At 31.6% G+C, this 23,125-nt stretch overlaps 6 protein-coding genes across 6 annotated transcripts; 2 read left to right on the forward strand and 4 right to left on the reverse strand.

The window, feature by feature from the left end:
• Positions 1–767: 767 nt before the first annotated feature.
• On the reverse strand, positions 768–1,907 carry LOTGIDRAFT_155663 (hypothetical protein; the record flags this gene model as incomplete). The annotated part of the gene is made up of 2 exons (XM_009068206.1): positions 768–1,213; positions 1,718–1,907. The coding sequence occupies 2 exons, from the start codon at positions 1,905–1,907 to the stop codon at positions 768–770; spliced, it is 636 nt and encodes a 211-aa protein (XP_009066454.1).
• Positions 1,908–11,144: 9,237 nt separating this feature from the next.
• On the forward strand, positions 11,145–13,313 carry LOTGIDRAFT_155664 (hypothetical protein; the record flags this gene model as incomplete). Its single annotated transcript, XM_009068207.1, has 2 exons — positions 11,145–11,343; positions 12,883–13,313. 2 exons carry the CDS (start codon positions 11,145–11,147, stop codon positions 13,311–13,313), a joined length of 630 nt encoding a protein of 209 aa, XP_009066455.1.
• Positions 13,314–14,899: 1,586 nt separating this feature from the next.
• LOTGIDRAFT_155665 (hypothetical protein) lies at positions 14,900–15,924 on the forward strand (the record flags this gene model as incomplete). The annotated part of the gene is made up of 2 exons (XM_009068208.1): positions 14,900–14,993; positions 15,587–15,924. 2 exons carry the CDS (start codon positions 14,900–14,902, stop codon positions 15,922–15,924), a joined length of 432 nt encoding a protein of 143 aa, XP_009066456.1.
• Positions 15,925–16,646: 722 nt separating this feature from the next.
• LOTGIDRAFT_155666 (hypothetical protein) lies at positions 16,647–17,780 on the reverse strand (the record flags this gene model as incomplete). The annotated part of the gene is made up of 2 exons (XM_009068209.1): positions 16,647–17,095; positions 17,516–17,780. The coding sequence occupies 2 exons, from the start codon at positions 17,778–17,780 to the stop codon at positions 16,647–16,649; spliced, it is 714 nt and encodes a 237-aa protein (XP_009066457.1).
• A 2,170-nt stretch (positions 17,781–19,950) lies between these two features.
• LOTGIDRAFT_155667 (hypothetical protein) lies at positions 19,951–20,346 on the reverse strand (the record flags this gene model as incomplete). The annotated part of the gene is made up of 1 exon (XM_009068210.1): positions 19,951–20,346. The coding sequence occupies one exon, from the start codon at positions 20,344–20,346 to the stop codon at positions 19,951–19,953; it is 396 nt and encodes a 131-aa protein (XP_009066458.1).
• Positions 20,347–21,133: 787 nt separating this feature from the next.
• LOTGIDRAFT_155668 (hypothetical protein) lies at positions 21,134–22,436 on the reverse strand (the record flags this gene model as incomplete). Its single annotated transcript, XM_009068211.1, has 2 exons — positions 21,134–21,193; positions 21,603–22,436. The coding sequence occupies 2 exons, from the start codon at positions 22,434–22,436 to the stop codon at positions 21,134–21,136; spliced, it is 894 nt and encodes a 297-aa protein (XP_009066459.1).
• Between the last annotated feature and the right edge of the window lie 689 nt (positions 22,437–23,125).

A 23,125-nucleotide genomic window follows, 5' to 3' on the forward strand; every position in this document is an offset into this window, starting at 1 on the left:
AAGTAAGGTAAACACATATCATCTCTTAACCCTTCTAAACAACTGTTCATAAAATTTTGGAAACAACCGGGTGCGCCAGATAAACCAAAAGGGATCCTGCACCATTCATACTGACCCCAAGGAGTTACAAAGGATGTATACTTTCTGCATTCTTCAACAACAAAACCTTGGTGATAAGCTTGACCCTGATCTAACAAACTGAAAAATTTACTTCCACCTAAACTATTCAAGGCATCTTCAACTCTTGGTATGGGATGTTGATTTGTGATGGTCTTCAAATTAATCTTTCTGTAATCAATACATAGACGTAGACTTTGAACTTTTTTTCGTACACATACAATTGGACTGGAATATTGGGAATTTGACTTTCGTATCCATTTCTTGACGATGAGATCATGAACATAATCTTTAACTTCTTGGGTTCATCCAACTCGAGTTTCAAAACAACATATCCTTCAAATGGAATGACTGTCCCACTAGCTGAATACAAGTTTTGACCATTTAACAAAGTATCAATCGACCTAATTTCTATTCCAGGAAAATTATTTGACAACCACCCTGAATTTACTAATGAGACCTGGGAACCAGTATCCCAAAGTACTACAGAATCTAATGAATTTAATTAAATCACTGAATTAAACACTGTTCACCAACTATTCTACAAAGTTTTTCTCTAGACATAGCTGACATGGAATATACCTGTCCCTTTAATGAACAAAATCCATCCTTATAATTATTCGTTGGGTTGGGACATTTCTTTTCAGGAATCACATTCTGCCCCCTGGATGCGACCCTTGATCGTTTCCCGATAAATTCGCTCTACAGTTGAAACGAAAATGAGAAACTGAACCACATCGCCAACAGTGTCTACAATCTTGGCTGCCATCTTTATAACATTGGAAACAACTTCTTTTATACTGTCTAGGTCTGGTTTGAGTAATTGGTTGAAATGTTGGTTGGGTCTGAGATTGTTGTTTAACCAGTTCTTTCAACTCAGTAAATTGTTCTTGTAATGATTTTATTTCATTAACCAGTACTGCATTACCTTTATCTTTAGACTTTCTTTCTTCCTTAATCTCTACAGTAGCTACCATCTCTGACCTTTTCTTTCCAACTTTCCCTTTCCGTTCTGTGTCACGAATTACTATCTCATTTAACTTCTCAATTAACACCTCATCCTGGAAATCATCTGATAAAATATGCTGACGGAACTCTTGACGGAAATAGATTGATCCATAAACCCAGTTTCAACAGACCGTACAAACAACTGATTTACTAATCTCTGGTCATATTTAAGTTCATCCTTTTCCAAAGAACATGCATTAATTCGATTTTTTAAATCTAAAGCCCTTAACAAAAACTCTGATGGGTCCTCCTTGCTAATTTGGACAATGTTTCCTAATTCTGTATACAATTCTGTAGCAGATCTTTCTCTATAATGTGACCTCAAAATTCCTCTAAGTGATTCAATTGACAATTCAGACAACCCCTCTAAATAACTCCGCAAACCAGCATTTACAGGAATAGCCCTTATTACCCCATCAATAATCTCTATATCGCTAAAAAGTTTTCGTTTGCCCAAGTCAATCTGCCTAGTTAAGTTTGTGAATGAAATGCCAGATTTAAAGTCAATAGTGCCAGTAATTTTAAATTCTTTTCTATAAATTTCTCGTGATATCTTATCTGAGGTTAAGTCTATGGGTTTAGAAATATTTACTGGTATACTTTCCTCTTTCACAGGCTGAACTGGGATTAATATCTCTCTTAAGGAAGTCATTATTGATTCGAACTCTTCTGATTTCTGGTTTTCTATATCTATCCACCATATCAATAACTTCATAGAGGCTGCAGCCCTCTGGTGGTGATTTCAACTTGTGAACTTCAATTATTCTTAAAAGTGTCTCCATATTTGACAGGAAAAGATGACCTCTGATTTCAGTAACTGTTGGATTGTGGGAAAGGAGTCTATCTAGGTCTATCTATCTAACTGTATTCTATCCTATCCCGGACAAGCCCCCAAATTGTAACGGTGTTTACCACAGGTTGTTGGCTCAGGCAACCTGCAGGAAGAGAAAATCAGAAATACAAATGTTGATAATAGCAACCTTTATTCAGGACGGCGGCAAGTGAAAGACTGAGCTTGCTCAATCTTACAGTAACAACAATTACAACAATGTCTATGTCAAGAGGTATGACAGAGTGAACAATAAAATAAAATAATAATAAAACAAATCATAAGCAAAAGCCTCAACTTATGGGCTTATACATTTATGCAGACGAATTTCTAAAGTAAACAAAGTCATGTGATAGTTGAACTTCCGGTGACGTAGAGGTTGAAGGTCAAAAGTGACGTCATCTACATTTGCAACTTTTCGACTACCGCTTAAATTTTAACTATGCATATAATCTTAATTCTATGACTGTGCTGATAGCAAATAAATACTTATGAAGTTTCCTACTCATTAAAACAATATAAATCAATGAATGATAATGATGTCCAAAAATAAGCACTTTGACAAATTGATGAGCAAGCGTGGCATTTATGCTGACTCGACCACATTTTCGGTGAAAAATAACTAAATTGTCAAAAACATAAAATATCTTAACGACACAATAAAATGATATATATATACAACGTTAGACAATGTTCGAAATTATATAATGCAATGAAAATAATAAAATGACACATTAAAAATACCTGCAGGAAGAGAAATACAAATGTTGATAATAGCAACCTTTATTCAGGACGGCGGCAAGTGAAAGACTGAGCTTGCTCACGTGACTTCCGTCTTAAAAGGAGTGCCAAATTCACAAATGGGGTGCCTATCAACGACGTTACAATATTACATATTTAATTTGGAATACCATCCAAAAGCTTCTCAGACATTGGAATTTATTCAAAGGTGTGTACACAGTTATAAATCTATTTATTGGAATTGATATTCCTCCTTCACATGGAATGAAATAAGGCCATTTAAAATACAGTTGTGACGTAATCCTTTGTTCTTCGAGTTCCAATATTTAACTTATTAGTACTGGCAAAGTGCCCATAGTATCAATAAGTGATCCAAAATGGCATAATTATTGGACTATGATTAAGGGGAACAACACCAAAAAACTACTCATTGATTACCAACTGAATTGAACTCATCTTTTTAATTGATTTATACTGCACATTTTTAACATCAACAAAATCAATTATTTCATAACGAATAAAATTCAAGTCTTTCACTCGGTTGGTTTTGTACGCCTCAAGTCTAATATAATGAAACATTTGTGCCAATACAACCATAAAAATCAAACCGGTCTTGTTGGTACTGTGCACTTCTGATTTTAGTTTTTATGAATCCTATTTCAGCCATAACTCCATTATCAAATAATCCACACACAGAATGATGAAATAAACGCCAAATTTAAACGTTTCTCTCTTTTCGTATGAGAATTTGTATACCAATAAACACAAAATAGTAAATATATATCTTTTGTCGTTGAATCGCCATTTGAATTCTTTATTATCCACTTGTTTGAGCACTAACGCCATTTTTTTTGCTTTTTTCTGTGCCTTAACTTGATTTTGAAGCATTTATTACAAAGTGGCTAATTATAAATGCCAGTTTTGTTCACAAATACTACATAGTGTTCAGGAATATTTAAGCCACTACAAATGGCATGCTAATGTTAAAAATATTGTATTTCCTTGTTGTTTAGAATTTTGTCCTAGAGAATTTGTTAGATTTTCTTCCTTAAAATGTCATATTACTAGGGACCATGGACATGCATCACACAAAAATGCTCAATATTTAAGAGACCAGTTACTAAACGATGGTTTTGTTTGCTGCTTTGATGCATGTAGAATGAAAGTAGATAGTCTTAAAGAGTTAATTTCACATAGTAAAAAGCACTTTAGTTCTCATCAATCGATGCAATGTCCTTTGTTGGACTGTGAAGGTGTTTTTACAAAACATTCTTCTTACACTTCTTATATATCAAGAAAACATAAATCAACAAATAATTTTAAAGATTTATTTAGACAAAATAAAGTTGTTTGTTGCATATCAAATTCAGTTGAAATGGAATCTAGTGTATCAATATTCCAAACTGAAGAAAATATTAGTGAATTTGTTAGTGAAGATCAGAACTCGTCTATTTTTATCGATTCTCTGGCTCTATATTATATGAAGCTTGAAGCTGTTCACTTTGTGCCAGTAAGTACAATCAATTCGTTCATGTCAGATGTTTGTGATTTACATACTTTATCAATGGATATGATGTTTAAAAAAATAAGCGAAGAGCTTAGATTCAACAATTCTGAAAATATTCTAGAATTAAAGTAAATTAGAAACTCAGATATTTTTAAAACCGAAATAAATAGTGATCGTGCCAACTTTAATACAAATTTCAAGAGAAAGAAATTTTATAAAGAAAATTTTAGGTACGTAGAGCCCATTGAACTTTATTTAGGACTAAATGAAAATAATAGGAGATGTATTTATCATTATGTTCCTTTAAAGAAAACACTAAGAGCCTTGCTTGAAGACGAAAGTGTTCTAAATCAGTTAAATAAACCTTCTGACAAAGATGTCTATACTGACATAACAGATGGAGATAGTTTTAAAAGAAATAGGTACTTTTCAGAGAACAAAGATGCATTAAAATTGATTTTGTATCAAGATGCATTTGAGATTGTCAACCCACTTGGTTCAGCTAAAAAAAACCTTTAAATTAATTGACTTTTATTTTTCCTTGCTTGATATTTATCCCTACAATAGGTCTAAGATTGATCCTCTACAACTACTAATACTACTGTGTACTGGAAAGAATTTTCTATATTTTGACAATGGAAATGTAGTCTTAGCCAGGCTTATTAATGATATTAAGGAACTTTCTACTGGAATAACATTTGATAGAAAATTTATTAAAGCTAATGTAGTATGTGTTTTGGGTGATAATCTTGGTAGCCATTTCATTGGGGGGTTTTGTACAAACTTTTCAAATGGTCAGCATTACTGTAGGAGGCTTGTTACAGAATATTTGTGTGCTTGCAAATTGTCCGCAAACCAAATATGTATTGTTCAGCAGCATATTGATGATTATATTATGTTGAGGCAGACTTTATTTCCTTCAGTAAAGTTGAGACCTAAGCACCATTATTTACACCATTACCCTTACTTAATTACCCAATTTGGGCCCATGCTAAGAGTGTGGACTATTAGATTTGAATCCAAGCATAGCTATTTCAAACGCTGTATTCGGAGTACCAAGAACTTCAAAGTGTAACAAAAACTTTATCTGAAAAACATCAGCTTTTGCAATCTTATTATTCTGTGGGTAATTTAATTCAATCAGCAGAATTCAATGTTGAATATTCTGAAGTATTAACAGAAAAGTCTTTTGGGTCAGAAATGTTTGAAATGATTAAAATGAATGTTGAAAGAACTTCTACTGTAACTTATGCAAAGTCAGTTGCAGTGCATGGACATACCATCAAAAGTGGTATTTGTGTCATTATTGATAACTCTCTTAGATGTATAGGTTTTGGTCAAGTTCAATTTATTCTTGTACTTGACAATTCTATTCTTAAATTAGTATGCAAACACATAATTGCAACAAGATCTGACAATGGCTTATATGATATAGATTTCCAAAAGGGGGAAATTATTACTGTAGATGTCAGAGAGTTAATAGATATCTGTCCCTTAAATTTGTACAAAAACTTAATTGCTTTGAAAAGTTTTCCAATTGATATGTGGAATTGAAGCTATGTATGTGTTGTGTCGATGTAATTATTAGATCACAATTTGCTATTGGTGTATAGTATAAATATGTTTTCCATGGAATAAAAAGATTTGTATTCAATATTATTGTTTTACTCATCTGCAATTATAAAAAAAGGCACGTCCGGCAAGACTTTTAGGATTTTATATCTTGATTCAATTTTGTTAAAATGAAATCAAACTTGCGTTCTGTATTTTTGTACAAAACGAAAGATTGGTTTAATTTTAAGAAGACTATCCTGTTCATGAAGTTAATATTGACTACATATATTGTGAACTCTCTCTTGAAAGCATCTATTCAAAAATGCTATTGCATGTTAATTTCCATTACCAGTGTCTTGTAAAAATATTATCTAATCGTGTGATCTGATGTCACACAATAACTTGTAGAAAAACCAGATATCTCAGTAATGGGAATTTACATACAAAAGTGTTAGTTAACATTATGCTGTGATTTAACAAATTGTATGTTAATTTCCATTACAGGTGTCTTGTAAAAATACTTTAGTCATGTTATTATACATGCAGTCGTGGCAACTTTCTGCCAGGATTTTCAAGTAAAAATACTGTCTAATCGTGCGATCTGATGTCACACTATAACTTGTAGAAAAACCAGATATCCCAGTAATGGAAATTTACATACAAAAGTGTTAGTTAACATTATGCTGTGATTTAACAAATTGCATGTTAATTTCCATTACCAGTGTCTTGTAAAAATACTTTAGTCATGTTATTATACATGCAGTCGTGGCAACTTTCTGCCAGGATTTTCAAGTAAAAATACTGTCTAATCGTGTGATGTGATGTCACACAATAACTTGTAGAAAAACCAGATATCTCAATAATGGAAATTTACATACAAAAGTGTTAGTTAACATTATGCTGTGATTTAACAAATTGCATATTAATTTCCATTACAAGTGTCTTGTAAAAATACTTTAGTCATGTTATTATACATGCAGTCGTGGCAACTTTCTGCCAGGATTTTCAAGTAAAAATACTGTCTAATCGTGTGATCTGATGTCACACAATAACTTGTAGAAAAACCAGATATCTCAATAATGGAAATTTACATACAAAAAAGTGTCAGTTAACATTATGCTATGATTAAACAAATTGCATGTTAATTTCCATTACAAGTGTCTTGTAAAAATACTTTAGTCATGTTATTATACATGCAGTCGTGGCAACTTTCTGCCAGGATTTTCAAGTAAAAATACTGTCTAATCGTGTGATCTGATGTCACACAATAACTTGTTGAAAAACCAGATATCTCAGTAATGGAAATTTACATACAAAAAACATTATGCTGTGATTTAACAAATTGCATGTTAATTTCAATTACCAGTGTCTTGTAAAAATACTTTATTCATGTTATTTTACATGCAGTCGTGGCAACTTTCTGCCAGGATTTTCAAGTAAAAACACCGATATAATATTTACAGTGTACGTCATAAGCTTATAGAATAGTTTTGGCGTTTTACGGCTGGATTAAGTTAAAACTTTCATATTATATCATTATTCAGGGACACATTTTTCTAGATTTTTGTATATCTTTTTGTCACAAATTTGAGCAAAAAAAAATTGTTTTACCTACAAAAAAGCGGAAAGCCAAAGTTGAGTGAATTTCATATCATTTTAATAGAAGAATAGTGAAGATATTCGATAACACTATAAATACTCTTTCCTTTCAAATTACACACTAAGATATAAGACCTGTGCCCGTGCTTTCGTAAATATGTCATTAGTACCAAATTACAACCTATACTCCCTAAGATTTATAATTGGTTGAAAACTAAATTCCAGATCTTGTTTAACATGGCGTAAGACGTCAGTTGATAGGGATATTCATCATTTCATTATAAATGAATACTTATTTCATTGATAAATCGAATCCAGGGACCATAGTTACATTACAAAATAGAAAAGGAGACGCATTTGTTTGTTGCCAATCCCATTTCGTACACATATATATACAATTTTTATTCTTTAATAAAAAAAAATCGACTCAATGCTAGATTCTCATTCGATTACCAATAATGTGAACGGACCGACCGACATGAGTACAGATTTTAAATACAAAATGCAAAATACCGTATACATGGAACAATAGCAAAACTATTTTGAAGGAATATGCGTTACTTCTGATTAACATTCTTTCAAAATTAATTTCGTATGTTTTTTTTTTAATTTTTCATTAATTCAACTAAATTAACAATTTGAAAAAAAAATGTGCACTGATAAAGGAATGAAAAAGGGCGATGAAAAAGGCGAGAGAACGAGGAAAAAGGCGAGAAAGCGAGGGTAAAAAAAGGCGAGGAAAAAGGCGAGGGTAATATGGCCACAGCCGGCTTCCATAGTATATATATATTTTCTTAGTATTTATCTTTAATATCAATTCATTATAACTTATAACAATTCGTTCAATGAACAATGATGTAACAAACAAAATAAAACGTAAGAGTAATTTATTGCTAAAATTCATTGAAACAACACAAAGATAAGATTCCATATAGGGCCTACGCGTCATGCGGACATAAATGGCCCTTGCGGATCCGTCATGCGTCAAATATGATTCCATATGTGCGTTAAACGTATGCGTTATCTTTCTTTTGACGCACGTGTATAAATTTATCAAAAAATACGTCACATTTGGGAGATCTCCGCGCGGAAAGGCGTCCGAATGCGTCAAAAATCGCTACACCCGGCGATTTTTTTTTTGACGAATGACGGAGACCATTTGACGGATACTGCTTCCGCATTTATGGAATCATACCCTCTTAAACCAACCATTTCGATTTTTAACGCATGGCGGATGACGCATGACGGATCCGCATGACGCGTATATGGTATCTTAGTTATCCGCATGACGCGTATATACTATACGCGTCATGCGGACATAAATGGCCCTTGCGGAGCCGTCATGCGTCAAATATGATTTCACATGTGCGTTAAGGCTAGCGCACACGAGAGCTCCCAGCTGAGCAAAATTTCATTCGTGCCTCTCAGCTCAGCTCGTAGCTCTCGTGTGCGCGGAGTTTACGTAAGGTTTTTTTCATTCGAAGCGTTAAGGAAATTATCTGCTGTGTTTGATAATTTTTTCCTCGAATGAACAATACCTTACCGTGTGCGCACTCGACAGCTCTTAGCTTGTATCTGAAGCAATTATCGAAGACAAGTTGGTGGACATATGGCTGGAATATCCGTGCCTGTACAACGTACGGATCCCCCAATTATTCGGCGACGACGCAACAACAAAGGAAAAGTAGAATTTCTTCATATTCTGAAGGGTTGTCGACGTCCGACATTTTTTTAAGTCACGTGAGAATGTCACGTGATCTAGTTATTTGTAGACTCGACACCCCTTTTACGAAAGCTCTAAGCTTAGCGCGTGCGGGGGAAACCGACGAAAGCTGCGAGCTTAGCTGGGAGACACGAATGAAATTTTGCTCAGCTGGGAGCTCTCGTTTGTGCTTGCCTTTAAACGTATGCGTTAGTTTTCTTTTGACGCGCGGACTTTCTAGACAGATGGATGCTTTGATGCATAAAAAAAGACAGGGAATCCCCACAAAATACGTCACATTTGGGAGATCTCCGCGCGGAAAGGCGTCCGGATGTGTCAAAAATCGCTATACCAGGCGATTTTTTTTTTTTTTTTTTTGACTCATGACGGAGACCATTTGACGGATACCGTTTCCGCATATATGGAATCATACCCTCTTAAACCAACCATTTCGATTTTTATCGAATGACGCATGACGGATCCGCATGACGCGTATATGGAATCTTAGTTTATGAATATGGCCCGCATGATGTTTTCTGCTGACATGGAATCCGGTAGTTTGTCTCGTGATTTTGTTCACAGGAATATATTCTAGCAGGCGACACTAGGAATACCGATAACAGCTTGGATTATAAGGAAATTTGACCAATCAAAAATTGTGATAGGCCTTTTTTGTAATAACTGAATTCCGCCTTTCTGTATGCGTTAGAAAAAGATATTAAATTTGACAGCAGGTTGACATTGTAGAAATAACCCATGTTTATCAAAACATGCAAATGCAGAGGTCACGCGAAATCGCACATGTAAATTATTTAACATTTCCGGAAATACGCGAAATTAGGTTACTTGACTTTATATAGTAGTAACTGTCGAATCACCAGAGGCCGACTGGCATTCGCTCATCAGGATGGAATGAAAACAGCTATTGCATTAATAAGATTTATATAAGACATGAAGCACATGTTACATGACTAGCAAGGATGACTGCAAACTTTATAATACTAATACTGACCATGCATGCAATCTATAGCCTATATCAATATTCTATTTATAGCTAAGGTCTTTATCAAACTAGTGTTCATATTCTCAACATCTCCCTCCTTCTAATTTAAAATTATTAAAACTATTTTAAAACTATGTATCACTAGTTTGATCTGAAATGCATACACTAATAATAATCTTTTCAATTAACACAATTATTCTGTTATTTACTTAATAACTTTTAATACACAACATAAATTTCGATGTACTGCTATTTAATCACGATATCGCTCAGGTTTAACAATTGTACGACTTGAGCGACGCAAGACAGGTTGTTCTACACGATCTGGTGGATTCACATCCTGATGATTGTTAACACGAATATCTATGTCAATTGGATCAAAATCTTCATCGAACGCATTAGCAGCAAATCGAACTTTATTAGCAAGAAATAAATGTCTACGATTTCTTCGGAATAATCCGTATTTTGTCCTAATCATATATGAACGCGGTTGAGCATATTTCCTGGAGTTCCACGTTTTCCCCAATCTAACTTCACTATAATATTAGTAGTAATAGAACATATAGATAGGGGGCACTTTGGTATAATTTAGCGATTTTTTTTATAAATTATACCAAAGTGCCCCCTATCTATATGTTCTATTACTACTCTTTTGCCCGCAGCCCCCGCAAGCCCACCAAACATAAAACCCCAACAGGCACACAGTTAATAAATCCGGAGTCTATAGGGGTACAAGTTTACCAACCCCCAAGCGCCCCAGCCCAATAATATCTTTAAATTAACTCATTCAAAAACAGAATGAGTTTAATTTTAAAACACGAACAACACAAATTCGAAGGAGACGGATTCTTCTCAGCTCTATCATCTCTCATCCCAAAAGTAGCCAACAAATAGTCTCAAACAACAAATCCCTCATTTCATCAGAAACGCAAGCTCTTGGATCTGTAGCAAAAGCAGGAGTAAATAAAAGCGAAACAGTGAAAAGATCTAACGAGTTGAAAGAATTACAACATATAAGAGAAATGCGAAATAAAAGATTAGAAAACAAAAAAAAAGGAAATGGTTTTAAGATTATTGGATAAAAATGTCAATGATAATTGCTCAAACTCCTAAAACTTATTTCGGTTCCGACATTCAAAAATCATTAGGTTCTCTTCCCGGATTTCCATGGGCAAAATACTCCGGAGAAAAACATCTTCCGGGTCACAATTACACTGGTCCAGGTACAAGGTTAGATCTGCGATTAGACCAATACGATAAACCCAAACAAGGTGAAGAACCAGGTAATAGAGTTGACGCCGTTGCACTTAAACACGTCTACAGAAATTAAGACATAACATCCAGACACGAAGCAGACAAACAAATGGTAATTGAACTTGAAAATATTCCAAATCCAACTTTTAAAGAGAGAATTCAAAGAGCATTAATCATTAAACTCTTGAAAGCAAAGATGAAAATGGGTATGGGAATAGCAGATGAAATACATAAAGAATTTAGAAACTTAACTGATTAATGGGAGGTAACACTGTTGTTTGTTTACTTCAAAGTAAAATACCAACCAGTTTATACACGGTTAGTTTTATTGATTTATTATTGATTAAATAATTACCTTCAACGCCCGCTAACAATCAGTCGTATAGACTATTATTGATTGGATATACGTCACTAAGTAACAGATGGTTATATCAACATATAACATTCCGCCCATGCCACGTCAGCATAGACAGACTAAACTCTCAATTATTAACACTGTCTCAATTTTGTTACGCTGGAAGATTAGGAATTTAATCATACAAAATCAAGGTATGTTCTTTGTTTGATTTAATCATAAGACGAGAGGGTGGAATTAAGATGATATGTTATTCAAAATATCAATTTTGTTATATTCCAGATACAAGTTTAATAGATGTCAACATTTCATATCACGAAGAATATTTAAATCATCGCAGGCAGTGGGGGATACTACCAAACTCCGAGGATTCAAAATTGTTGATACAGATTTCGAAAATAGAACAAGTGCTGAAGAACAAGCGTTTTGGAAAAGCATAAAATATGTGACTTATATCTACCGATTCTACTAGGAGCGGTCGTGACACTTGACCCTTGAACTATGACTGGTAATAGTGTAAGAGGGGAGATAACTCTGAAGAATATCTACCGATTCTACTAGGAGCGGTCGTGACACTTGACCCTTGAACTATGACTGGTAATAGTGTAAGAGGGGTGAAAACTCTGAAGTATATCTAGTAGAAGTGTATATCAATGTAATTGTTTGTTTTAAATTTCCTTGTATTTATTAAAACTTACTTTGGTTTTTTTGTTATTCTTCCTGCATTTCCATGGGGGTAAATTGGTTTCAAATAATAGGCTAAAACCTATTTTTAAAAATGGCAGAAAAAAATTACAGATTAGATCCGATCTTTCAATTATATGATCCAATTCGTTATTCGTTTAATAAGAAAAAAGAGGATTACATTATCATATCACCAACCATTGGCTCTAGGTCTCAACTAAATGATGGGGTAGGGTCACTTTCGAGATTAATTCATTATCGAATTGGTTGCTTCTTTCCGATGCTTATTTCAGATGCGATTTCAAAATCAAAGACGGCAATCAGAATCGTGTACCACAAACCAATACAACGTTAGAAAACAATTTCTTTCCATCTTTATTTACTGAAATGGTTTTGGAAGTTGGTTCAAATCCCATAGAAACCATCAAACACCCTGGGGAATTTGACACAATGTTGAAAACAGTTCTATATACCAAAAATTACGATTCGGTCGATGTCGGTGATGGAAGTGTTTTAAAATAACCGGTAGGAAATCTTGCAAATGATGCTGATTTAGCTAGAGTGAGAGTTGTTGCTCGAAACACAATAGAAAGAGTAGCACGAGCAGCTAATCATGGATTCGAGAAACGAGTAGTTCAGTACAATAATGTTGTTGAGAATAATAGGTGGGGTAATTACGTAAATTGGAAATTATATCCTTTATTCGGTCTGTTGGAACACAGAAAGGTTTCCATAGGGTTACCATATAAAATTCATCTACAAAGAGAAATCAATGATGATAAGATATTCTTTGGAGAGAATGCTTCAGATGCAAAATTAGAAATAACGAATCTCCAACTTTACATACCCGTAAAAACACCATCAATTGAAGTAGAAACGAGAATATTCAACTCATTAACTAAAGATATTGACACTATTAAACCAGCAAGATATTTAATGGTTGGTTTCAAGAACGAATAACAATAATATCTTTAGAGTAGCAATGCACCAAATTCAAGATCCTATAATCCGTAAAGTTCAAGTAAGATTAAACAACGATAATTATCCCAACCAACCTTTAACAATTAATCCATCCACGAAGGATTATAATGAATTGTATAGAAACTATAAAAATATGTGTGAATTATTTGGAAATTCACCTCAGTTTGAATATGTAGATTTTGCACTTAATCATCCAATCTTCTGTTTTGATCTATCAGCTCATCAAGAAGATCTTTTCAAAACAGGAGTAAACATAAATATTCATATTGAAAAAACACAAGGTGTAACCGGGTATTGTTTATTATTGGAAGAAGCAAAACATTAAATTAAAATATCCGACAGACGGATGATTCGTATAGAATAATCATTTAAATTACCCTCTTAAAAATGAAACCAGAAACTTTAGTAAAAAGAATAATAGAAGCTATCGATACGGAATCACCAACTACAATAACATTATATGGTAAAAGGATTAAAATATCTAAAAAAAATCATTGATAAATATAAACATTGTGAAGTCCGTGATGATATAGATTTGGAAAGAGATGACAAGAGTGCAAGGGAAGGTGGATTTTTACCTTTCCTACCTTTGATATTTGCTGGTCTGTCCGCGGCTGGTGCAGCAACTGGTGGGATATCTGCCGCAGTCAAAGCAGCCAACGCCAAAAAAGCAGCTGATGCTGAAAAAAGTGAATAACGTAGACATAATATGGAAATGGAAAAGATAGCACAAGGTTCAGGAGTAGCAGATATAGTAGGGACAGTTAAAGAATTTGGAAATCGATTTCGTGAAGAAACCAAGAAAACTGTTAAAGAGGGATTAAGTAATCTAATAGATAAAATTGACACAGGAGAAACGAAGGTCAAATATAAGGGTAATGCTATATTTTTTAAAAACAAACGTTCTGGAGAGGGAATCTTTCTTTCAAAGTATAAAGGAGAAGGAGTGATTTTTGGAACAAAAATATAGAATAAAAATGGGACAGAAATTTAATCATTCAGAAATATTTCCTAGTAACCCAATGCTTATTTGTATATGCGGTAGTTCCGGTTCTGGGAAAACTAATTTGACCTTTAACATGTTGACAACACCAAAACTTTTAGATTTCGATCCATTATATATCTACACACCAACACCAGAGCAATCGTATTATCAATTCCTCAAAGCTTTAGAATATATACCAAAGAAAGACGTTAAGGACATATTTAAATATTATGAAGACAACGATGAGATAGAAATAAAAGATATCTTAGATATATATAAAAGAAAAGAATCCATCTTTCAATCCAACGGATATAAAAGTTTTTCTTACGAAAAATGTTCATGATATAGATTTGTCTAAAATTGACAGTGAGCGAAAGAACTTAATAGTGTTTGACGACTGTGTAGCACAAAGAAATCAAGCTGTTCAACAATAATTCTTCACGAAGGGAAGACATCACAACTGTCACTGTATTTACCAATCCCAATCTTTCTACGGAATGGATGCAATGTTCATTAGAAAAAATGCAAATTGTTTTTTATTATTCGAATTGAACGAATTATTCAGTCAATTAATCACGGAATGGATAGAGATACATTTAAAAAGGATTGTAAAGCACAATTGAGAAACCCAGATGATCATGGATATATATTCGTTAATACTAGAAAACCTGCAGGTGAAAGAGTTATGACAGACATATGTTAATTTTATTTTTTTAAAAATGAGTAGCGATTGGAATAATATTATAAAAAGAAATAGACAATATTTCAAAGCTAAGAATAAAATAAAGACCCAAGTTGAAAACATTGAAATTACAACAACGTGGATTAACAGAAAATCTACAAACTCTATTTCAACCAATATTAAAAAGTCAAGAAGATATTAAAAAGAGACTCGAGTCTCCTAAAGAACCCACACTTCATATAGAACCTCATCACCCAGAACCGATTGAATATGATGTTATTATAATTAGGACCTTAGATGATATAAAACGTTATTTTTCAAATCCAAAGCCAGATTTACCAAAGAGCATTTCACCAATCGTTGATGAAGAGAGGTTATTGTTTAATGGATTTAGAATAAGATTTAGTGGAAATTCACCAATATTCAAAATCGATACAAAACACTTTATATTTACATTAACAGAAGGATTAATAGATTTAATTAATGGGGGAGATGTTGATATTGCCGATTATAAGGATTTAGTAGAATACTCAGAATTTCTACATATGATAAGATGATTAAAAGAAGTTGATCTATATATAAAAGCTATTTCACAAAGTGAAACACGAAGTGATATTAATCAAGATGTTGAATATGCTGAAGAAAATTCAATAATACAAGATATAGACAATCCAATCACACAACAAATAGACGAATTGGAAGAGGAGATAGCTACAGAAAACAGTGGACAAGGTATAACGTTTTTATCCGACAACAACGAGGAACTACTTAAAAGATTAGAAATAATATTAGCAGCAATGAAAGAAGGTCATCGTTCAGACAGACAATATAATGAAGTAAATTGCATATTGAAAAGATTCCTAGAGAAAGGTATTATAGATAAAAATGATTATAAAAATGTAATTGATAAAATTATCCAATAAAAATAGTCATTAAAAAAATGCCAAATAAAAAGCAACTATTCGTTATCACCTCAAATAAATCAGACATTAAATTGTCTCTAGATTATGAGTACGAACTCGATCGCAATGAAGAATATAAATTGGGATTAAAATATTTCTCTGTTTACAATTCCATTAGAAATATCAACGAAAATAATAACCAAAGGAAAATATCAAAAGACAACGGAGCTACATTCAAAACCATAAGTTTACTACCAGGAAGCTATGAATACGTAGCCATAAACGAATATCTATCTGAATATGGGGGAAGTGCAAATGGTAAAAACAATCTTGAATTCGAAGGTAATTTGAATCTGAACAAAATAAAATTGATATTGAGAAATAAGAGTCAAGTTGATTTCAACGTAGAAAATTCTTTGAATACTTTATTAGGATTTGATAAGCAAATATACACACAATCCACTTTAGCGCCGCATAAAGCTAATATCGAGAATGATATTGATGTGATAAATATACATTGTAATTTAATAAACGGTGGATTTTTCAATAAACACAAACGTCAGATTATTTACAGTATTCCAACATTCACTGTACCGATTGGATATAGAATTATAGAGAAATAATTTCAAACAACATATTTACCACTTAATTCGTTCATGATTAGAAATATAAATCTGGAAATCAAAGATGGTAAAAATTGGTTTATTGATTTTGCTAACGAAGAAATTGTTATTCAACTTCATTTAAAACAAAAGAACTAAATTTATTGAGTAATTAATCACTTCATTCTCTTCTTGAATATATAGGTAATCGAAATCATAAAATTCATAGTTTTCATCAAACCTATACTCTTCTTTATCATTATAAGGAAACATAATTCCTTCACTGTTTGGTGGTTTTCTCTTTACAAGATTCAAATAACGTCTAAAAACTTTCTTTTGTTTATCATCATCCTTTGGAATAACTACTCCATTCGTGAAACTCCTTTCCCATCTTTTATTAAATTCATTCGACACATCATGTCCACAAGCCAACTGAATATAATCTTCTACACTTGTCTTATTATTAGAATAACCCTTAAACGTTTTCTTTTCTTTTAAAACACCATCAGAGGTTAGAATGATATTATATTTGACTTTTGGCGCTAAATATAAACCAAATATGATTCCACCATCACCATAATCATTCTTGCCTTTACAATATTCATTTTTTATATACCAACCCAGCTCGATTTAATTCATCCCAATTTCTAGATGAAATGTATAAACTATCAGTGCCGTTATAGTATATTTCAGGTTTATAAAATCCATTTATTACATGAATGAAATTATTCATTATTTTTTTACTGTGAGATAAAACGAATGATCCCAAATGACTAGGTGTTAGTCCTGTAGATATAGTTGAGTGATCTTCAGCAGTTATCTCTTTTTCTTCAATTTCTGTCTCAACGAAATATTGACTATTTTTTCATAGTTTTTAACATGTGAGTCGAAGTTAGCCTGAAAAGTTACTTCATTCCACAAATGATTTCTCGTGTTTCTATCCTTCTGAATAGATTTACCATACAATGAATTACCTAATAATTTCATGCAATTACTACCCACAATATTACCTTCTCGTTCATATTTATTTCTAAGATCTCTTAAAATTAAAATATAATCTCCATATGGTGGAGTTTTAAAATTTTCTTCGTATACTATACCATCTAATATTCTAATAATTTCTCCACCGGCTTTAACTATTTCTTGAATATCGACCGATGTTAAAACATCTGAACAGAAACCATTTCTAAACCTGATTTTACTCCCAGTTTCCCTTTTTCCTTCTTTATTTGTGAAAGTGATATTATCTTTAGCTGGTATTGGTTGGAAGAACATGTTTTTGGGATATTTAAACCACACTGTTAAGATAGCTGTTCTAGGTCTAAATTTCTGTTCATTGAAGAGTTTTAAAAATTTTCTTCTTCTGGTAGAAAAGGTCTTCCACTTTCTGCTTTTGGATATTCACTGTCTAAATCTGACATTGCTGAAGCGTACAAACCATTAGCATCAAATGCCATTAGTTTAGTACATTTTATTTCTTTAAGATTTAAATTAACTTCTGTTTTGTCTTTTGTGCTCGCACTGTATTCTTTGAATGGATTAATTGTGTTATCTCTTCTTAAATTATCACTTCGTGTTTCACTTTGTGAATTATCACTTTGTGAAATACTTTCAGTTTCACTTTGTGAAATACTTTCAGTCTCACTTGGTGTTTCACTTTGTTAAATAAATTCCTTTAATACATTACAAATTTCATCCATTTGGTTCGTTTCAAATATTTTTCTATTTGCCGAAACTCTTCCTCCTTTAATAGATCGTCTTATAAAAGGATTAGTGTGCGAATAAACTTTTTCTATATTTTCTTTTTCAGTATGTTTCGCAACCATTCTAGTAGTTTCATACCATTCTTCTTCAACCATTTCTTTATCGTAATGATACAAATAATACCAACCCTTAAGAGATAAAGATGGAGCCGTTAGATTATTGGACATATTTTGGTTTACAACTTCTTTCGTCTTGGTTATATTTTATCAAACAACTTCCAAGACATAACGTATCTCTTTTAGCGTAAGGTTCCCATTCGTGTCTTAAAGATTCCCAGTTATCTTTGGTGTATTATGCAATATCGATATCAGTGATCTTTCTCAAATTCATTGGTAGATTAGATGAATTACCCCATGCCGCCAAACTAGATGTTTCATGTTGATAGGAACATGTGAAATTAATATGTTGTAAAGAATTATTATTACTTGTTATTATTTCTGTTTTTTACATTTTTTCTGTAAACCTCCATCTGTGTATGGATTAGATAAAGGTAAAGATAGAATTCCTCTGGGTGTTTTTAAAGGGCATTGTGTTAGTTTTTTTATATTTTTAAGCACGATCCAGTTATCAAAATTGCTACCGTTATGAGAAATTAATATTAATCTCTTTCTATCATATTGACCTAAATATTTCAACATTTGATCTATACAATCTGTATCAACAAATATTTCTACTATAACCATTAGTTTATCATAAAAATTTTCTGGAACATTATCTGTAGGATTTAAATCTGGAAAGAGATTATTTATTCTGTCTAACCTTGTTCTTAGTTTTTCTAAATTAATTAACGTACACGCATAAGGAATTGCTTTACGCGTTTCACTTTCTGAATACGTTTCACAATCCAAAGCAAATAACCCAGCATCACTTATACTTGAAAACACGTTTAGTTTCAGAGGTGAAACCTGTGTTACTGCGTTATCGTCTCGTTTTCCAAACTTGTTTAATACCCAAACTTTTTGTATTTTTTCTTATAAGACAGAAATGTGAGTTGTGTAAATATAAAACCCAATCTAATTCCTCTTGTACAATTGTGGGGCGCAAATTTCTATTATTATGAGTATAAATTTGAAATGTAATATCACATTTCTTATTGAATTCATTAATTCTAGCAGATGTCATCACTCCTTTTCTATTTGCTTTTGAGGAACTATTTATGAAATTTTGAAATTCATTTGTTAAATCTTTGTTTAGGACATAATTTACACATTTGATAAAACAGTTACCACCTGTTGGTATGTAACAATTGTCACCTATATATTCATTTATTTTTTTGAGTAGTTCAGTTCCTCTTCCAACTTTTGATCTTTTAATTTCTTTAAAATTGTTTTTAAGTAAAAAGATACTTCCTGTAAAGTACCAATCAGAAGGGTCAGATTTTTCTTCCATATTTCTAAAGATAGTATGAAAAGTTTTGGCACTAAAACCAAAAAGTTTCATAAATTGTTTGTGCTTTCCATCTTGAAATATCTCTCCATCTATTTCAACTTGCCCATTAAATGTTAAAAATTTATCAGAAACATTCTTGATAATATTTGAAAATAACACGTTTTCTATGAATGTTTCATCATCATTAATTTCAATAGATACAATCATATTTTTTATATATGCTTTTTTAATGATCTATTTTTCAGTATTTTTTTTTAACTTTTATTGCTGATATTTCCATCTCAAATTTTTTCTAGAATTCCATTTCTAATTTTTCAATGGTTATGTTCTCATCTTCTCTTCTTCTTTCGAAAAATATAAATAATTTATTAAGATATGAATTTAAAATTTCTGTTTTCTTTTTATAATAAGATTGCTGTATTGATGTATAACCTATAGCAATCAACCCACAAGATGAAGTTTGAATAGCAGTAGCTGTTGCTAATAAAGTTGGAATAAGTATTGGAACCATTAATCCACCAGTTACAGCCGTTGCAATTGTTGTTCCTACTGTTAGAACTACACTCAGTGTTTTAAAAACAGAATTAATTCTAATCCATCTTTTCTTACATTTATTATACTGTTCTAGTTTTACTTTTAACTCGTTTTGTTTGTCTATCATATATTGTTGTCTACTTTCGAGTTCCATTTTTAAGACATTAAATTAAGTGAATTCTGATAACTTAAAAGATGGATATTGTTTAAGATTTTCAATAGAGTCCCCTCTAATCTCTAAACCTTGTATTATTTTTGTTTTGTCTGTTATAAATACTTCGGGTGAATGAACAGCAGCATATACAGATACTAATGATATTTCTTCTTTCGAATCATTAATCTTATTTAGATGAAACTGCAAATTTTTTTTTCAATATTAATCACTATTCTACAACTACAAGTATATATACCACCAACTTCTTTATTATGATAACGTTCAATTATTGATGAAAATATTATAAATTCTTTTTCTTGTTGACTTTTGTGAATATCAATTGAGGTAAATAAATTAGTATTAGAACTTGGTGAGTATAAAAAACTAGTATTAACAAAAAAATAGCTTTACATATTCAAAGTCTAATGTTCTTAAAAACGTCTAAAAATCTTTGTTGTTTCTACTTCTTGCGGAGTTGGATTTCTAATAATGTTCATCGATGGTGAGCTTTCCGTCTTTAATATCATATCAAAATCACCTATTGAAAGAGTATTTCTATCATTGTCTGGTATTATTAACATTCTAAAGGTGTCTATATATTTTCCATTTGTTTTAATTTCATACATAAGATTAGGCGTGCTGTTTTCATCATTAACTTCCAAATCTTTATTTTCAACATATTCACCATCTTTGATAAATTCGAAAATCTTACGAGCGTTAAAATAATTAGATGGATGAGAGAAGAAGATTGAATCGATTTTAACTTTTACAGGAAAAAGAATTTCAATTAGAGATTTACCTCGGAAATTAAAGTTTCCTGAATCATCAAATATGTTTTAAACGTTTCCTGAATCAACAAATATGTTTTTAACGTTTCCACTTATATATGTAAATACTTTTATTTTTAATATAAATCCATATCCTTCCAAGTGATATGTTGTTTCACCTGTAGGAATACGTTCAGTATTTCTCACACTGAAAACCGGAAGATTGAAATAATATGATTTTTTAATTTTCCTTTAGTTTGTTTTCTGATGTGGATATATTTTTCCTGTTTTAAAACTTCATTATTAATAGTAGTTATCTGCTCACTATAATCAATATTTTCTATCTGTTGTTTAATATTTGTTAGTTCTTTTTTCAATTCAGTTTTAAATTTAGTTTCTAGAGCAGTTGATTCCTGTTGCCATTTGTCTTCACTTATACCTGGATTAATATTATCTATTAGTTAGTTAAGGTCTATTTTTTTTTGTTACCTTATCATCTAATTTAGATATTAATGATTTTAAATTTTGTAATTGAGTTTTATCTGCTACATTTAGAAGTTGTTGTTTAATAACATCTATTTCACTATTATCATTGAGTTTAGTTTCTAATTCAGTTAATTTTTCTTCACTTATACCTGGTTTAATATTATCTATTAGTTGTTTAAGTTCTATTTGTTGTTTTATTATCTTATCGTCTAATTTAGATATTAATAATTTTAAATTTTCTAATCGAGTTTTATCTACTACATTAAGTAATTGTTGTTTAATACCAACTATTTGTTTTTGTATTTCACTAATATCATTAGTTTCTAATGTTGTTAATTTATCTTCACTTATACCTGGATTAATATTGGCTATTAGTTGTTTAAGATCTATTTTTGGTTTTGTAATCTTATCATCTAAATTAGAAATTAATGAACTTAAAGGTTGTAATTGAGTTTTATCTACTACATTAAGTAATTGTTCTTCAATAAAACTTTTCAAACTTGTTACTTCTTGTTGTAACTTAGTATCATCAATAAAATCTTTATTATTTATTTGTCGTTTGAAGTATCTTTTCACATCGCCTATTCTTTCTTTTAAATGTTCTTTATTTACTTCAATTAAATTTAATTGATCCATTAAATATTTCTTGTGAACAGCATCATAATCATTTCCTGGTAACTTTAAATTAGTTATGGTAAAATTATTCATATCTAAATCACCTTGAAGTTTGTCTCCAATTTGATCCACAAAATAAGGTTTTGCTTTATTTATCCATGCTGTTGTGTTAGGTTTTTTAGTATCTAAAGGTAAAGAACCTAATCCAAATTTATTCGCCATTTTTATTAAGTTAAATTTATTATAATTTCTTCAAATTGCTTTCCTAAACTCAACTGATATAAAACCCAAAGTGAAAGCTGTCCACAAAACTTTTGTCCCGGTAATTGAAATTGAAATGTTGAACATTTGATTGGTTTATTAGTTAATTTCACTATCTCTTCAGTGGGTTCTAATCCAAAAGAATCAAAAAAATATAAGTCATTTGAAGAGTCTTTGTACAAAGCAGAATGGTGAACTCCTTTTTGATGGGAAGTATATATACTTGTTATCGCATAAAATTTACCTTTCTTATATTTCAGATTATTTATTTCATCTCTCATACAATAATAAAACGGAGATATATTTAACTCATTTGCCCATTTCATAAGTTGAAAGTTTGTAGTTGTATCGGTTCCGTATTTATCGAGAAAGATATTCAGTTTTTTTGAAGTTCGTTTTGATAAAACCTACCTATGATTTGTTCTTTGTCTTGATCGATTAATTCATATGTTGGAGGTGATGTGCTGTTTACTTTATCTACGATGAATATTTCATTGATTCAAAATCCGACGTAGCTTTTTCGAATTTGCTTTTATATTTGAAAATACGAACTCGATCTCCGACTTTAAATTTGGGTTTGATATTTAAATTCTTAGTAATGTTGTGCGTTAATTGACTTTATAATAGTTGAATTATTTCTGGCTTGTGTT

Source organism: Lottia gigantea (assembly GCF_000327385.1).
Source record: "Lottia gigantea unplaced genomic scaffold LOTGIsca_9, whole genome shotgun sequence".
Lineage (NCBI taxonomy): Eukaryota > Metazoa > Mollusca > Gastropoda > Lottiidae > Lottia > Lottia gigantea.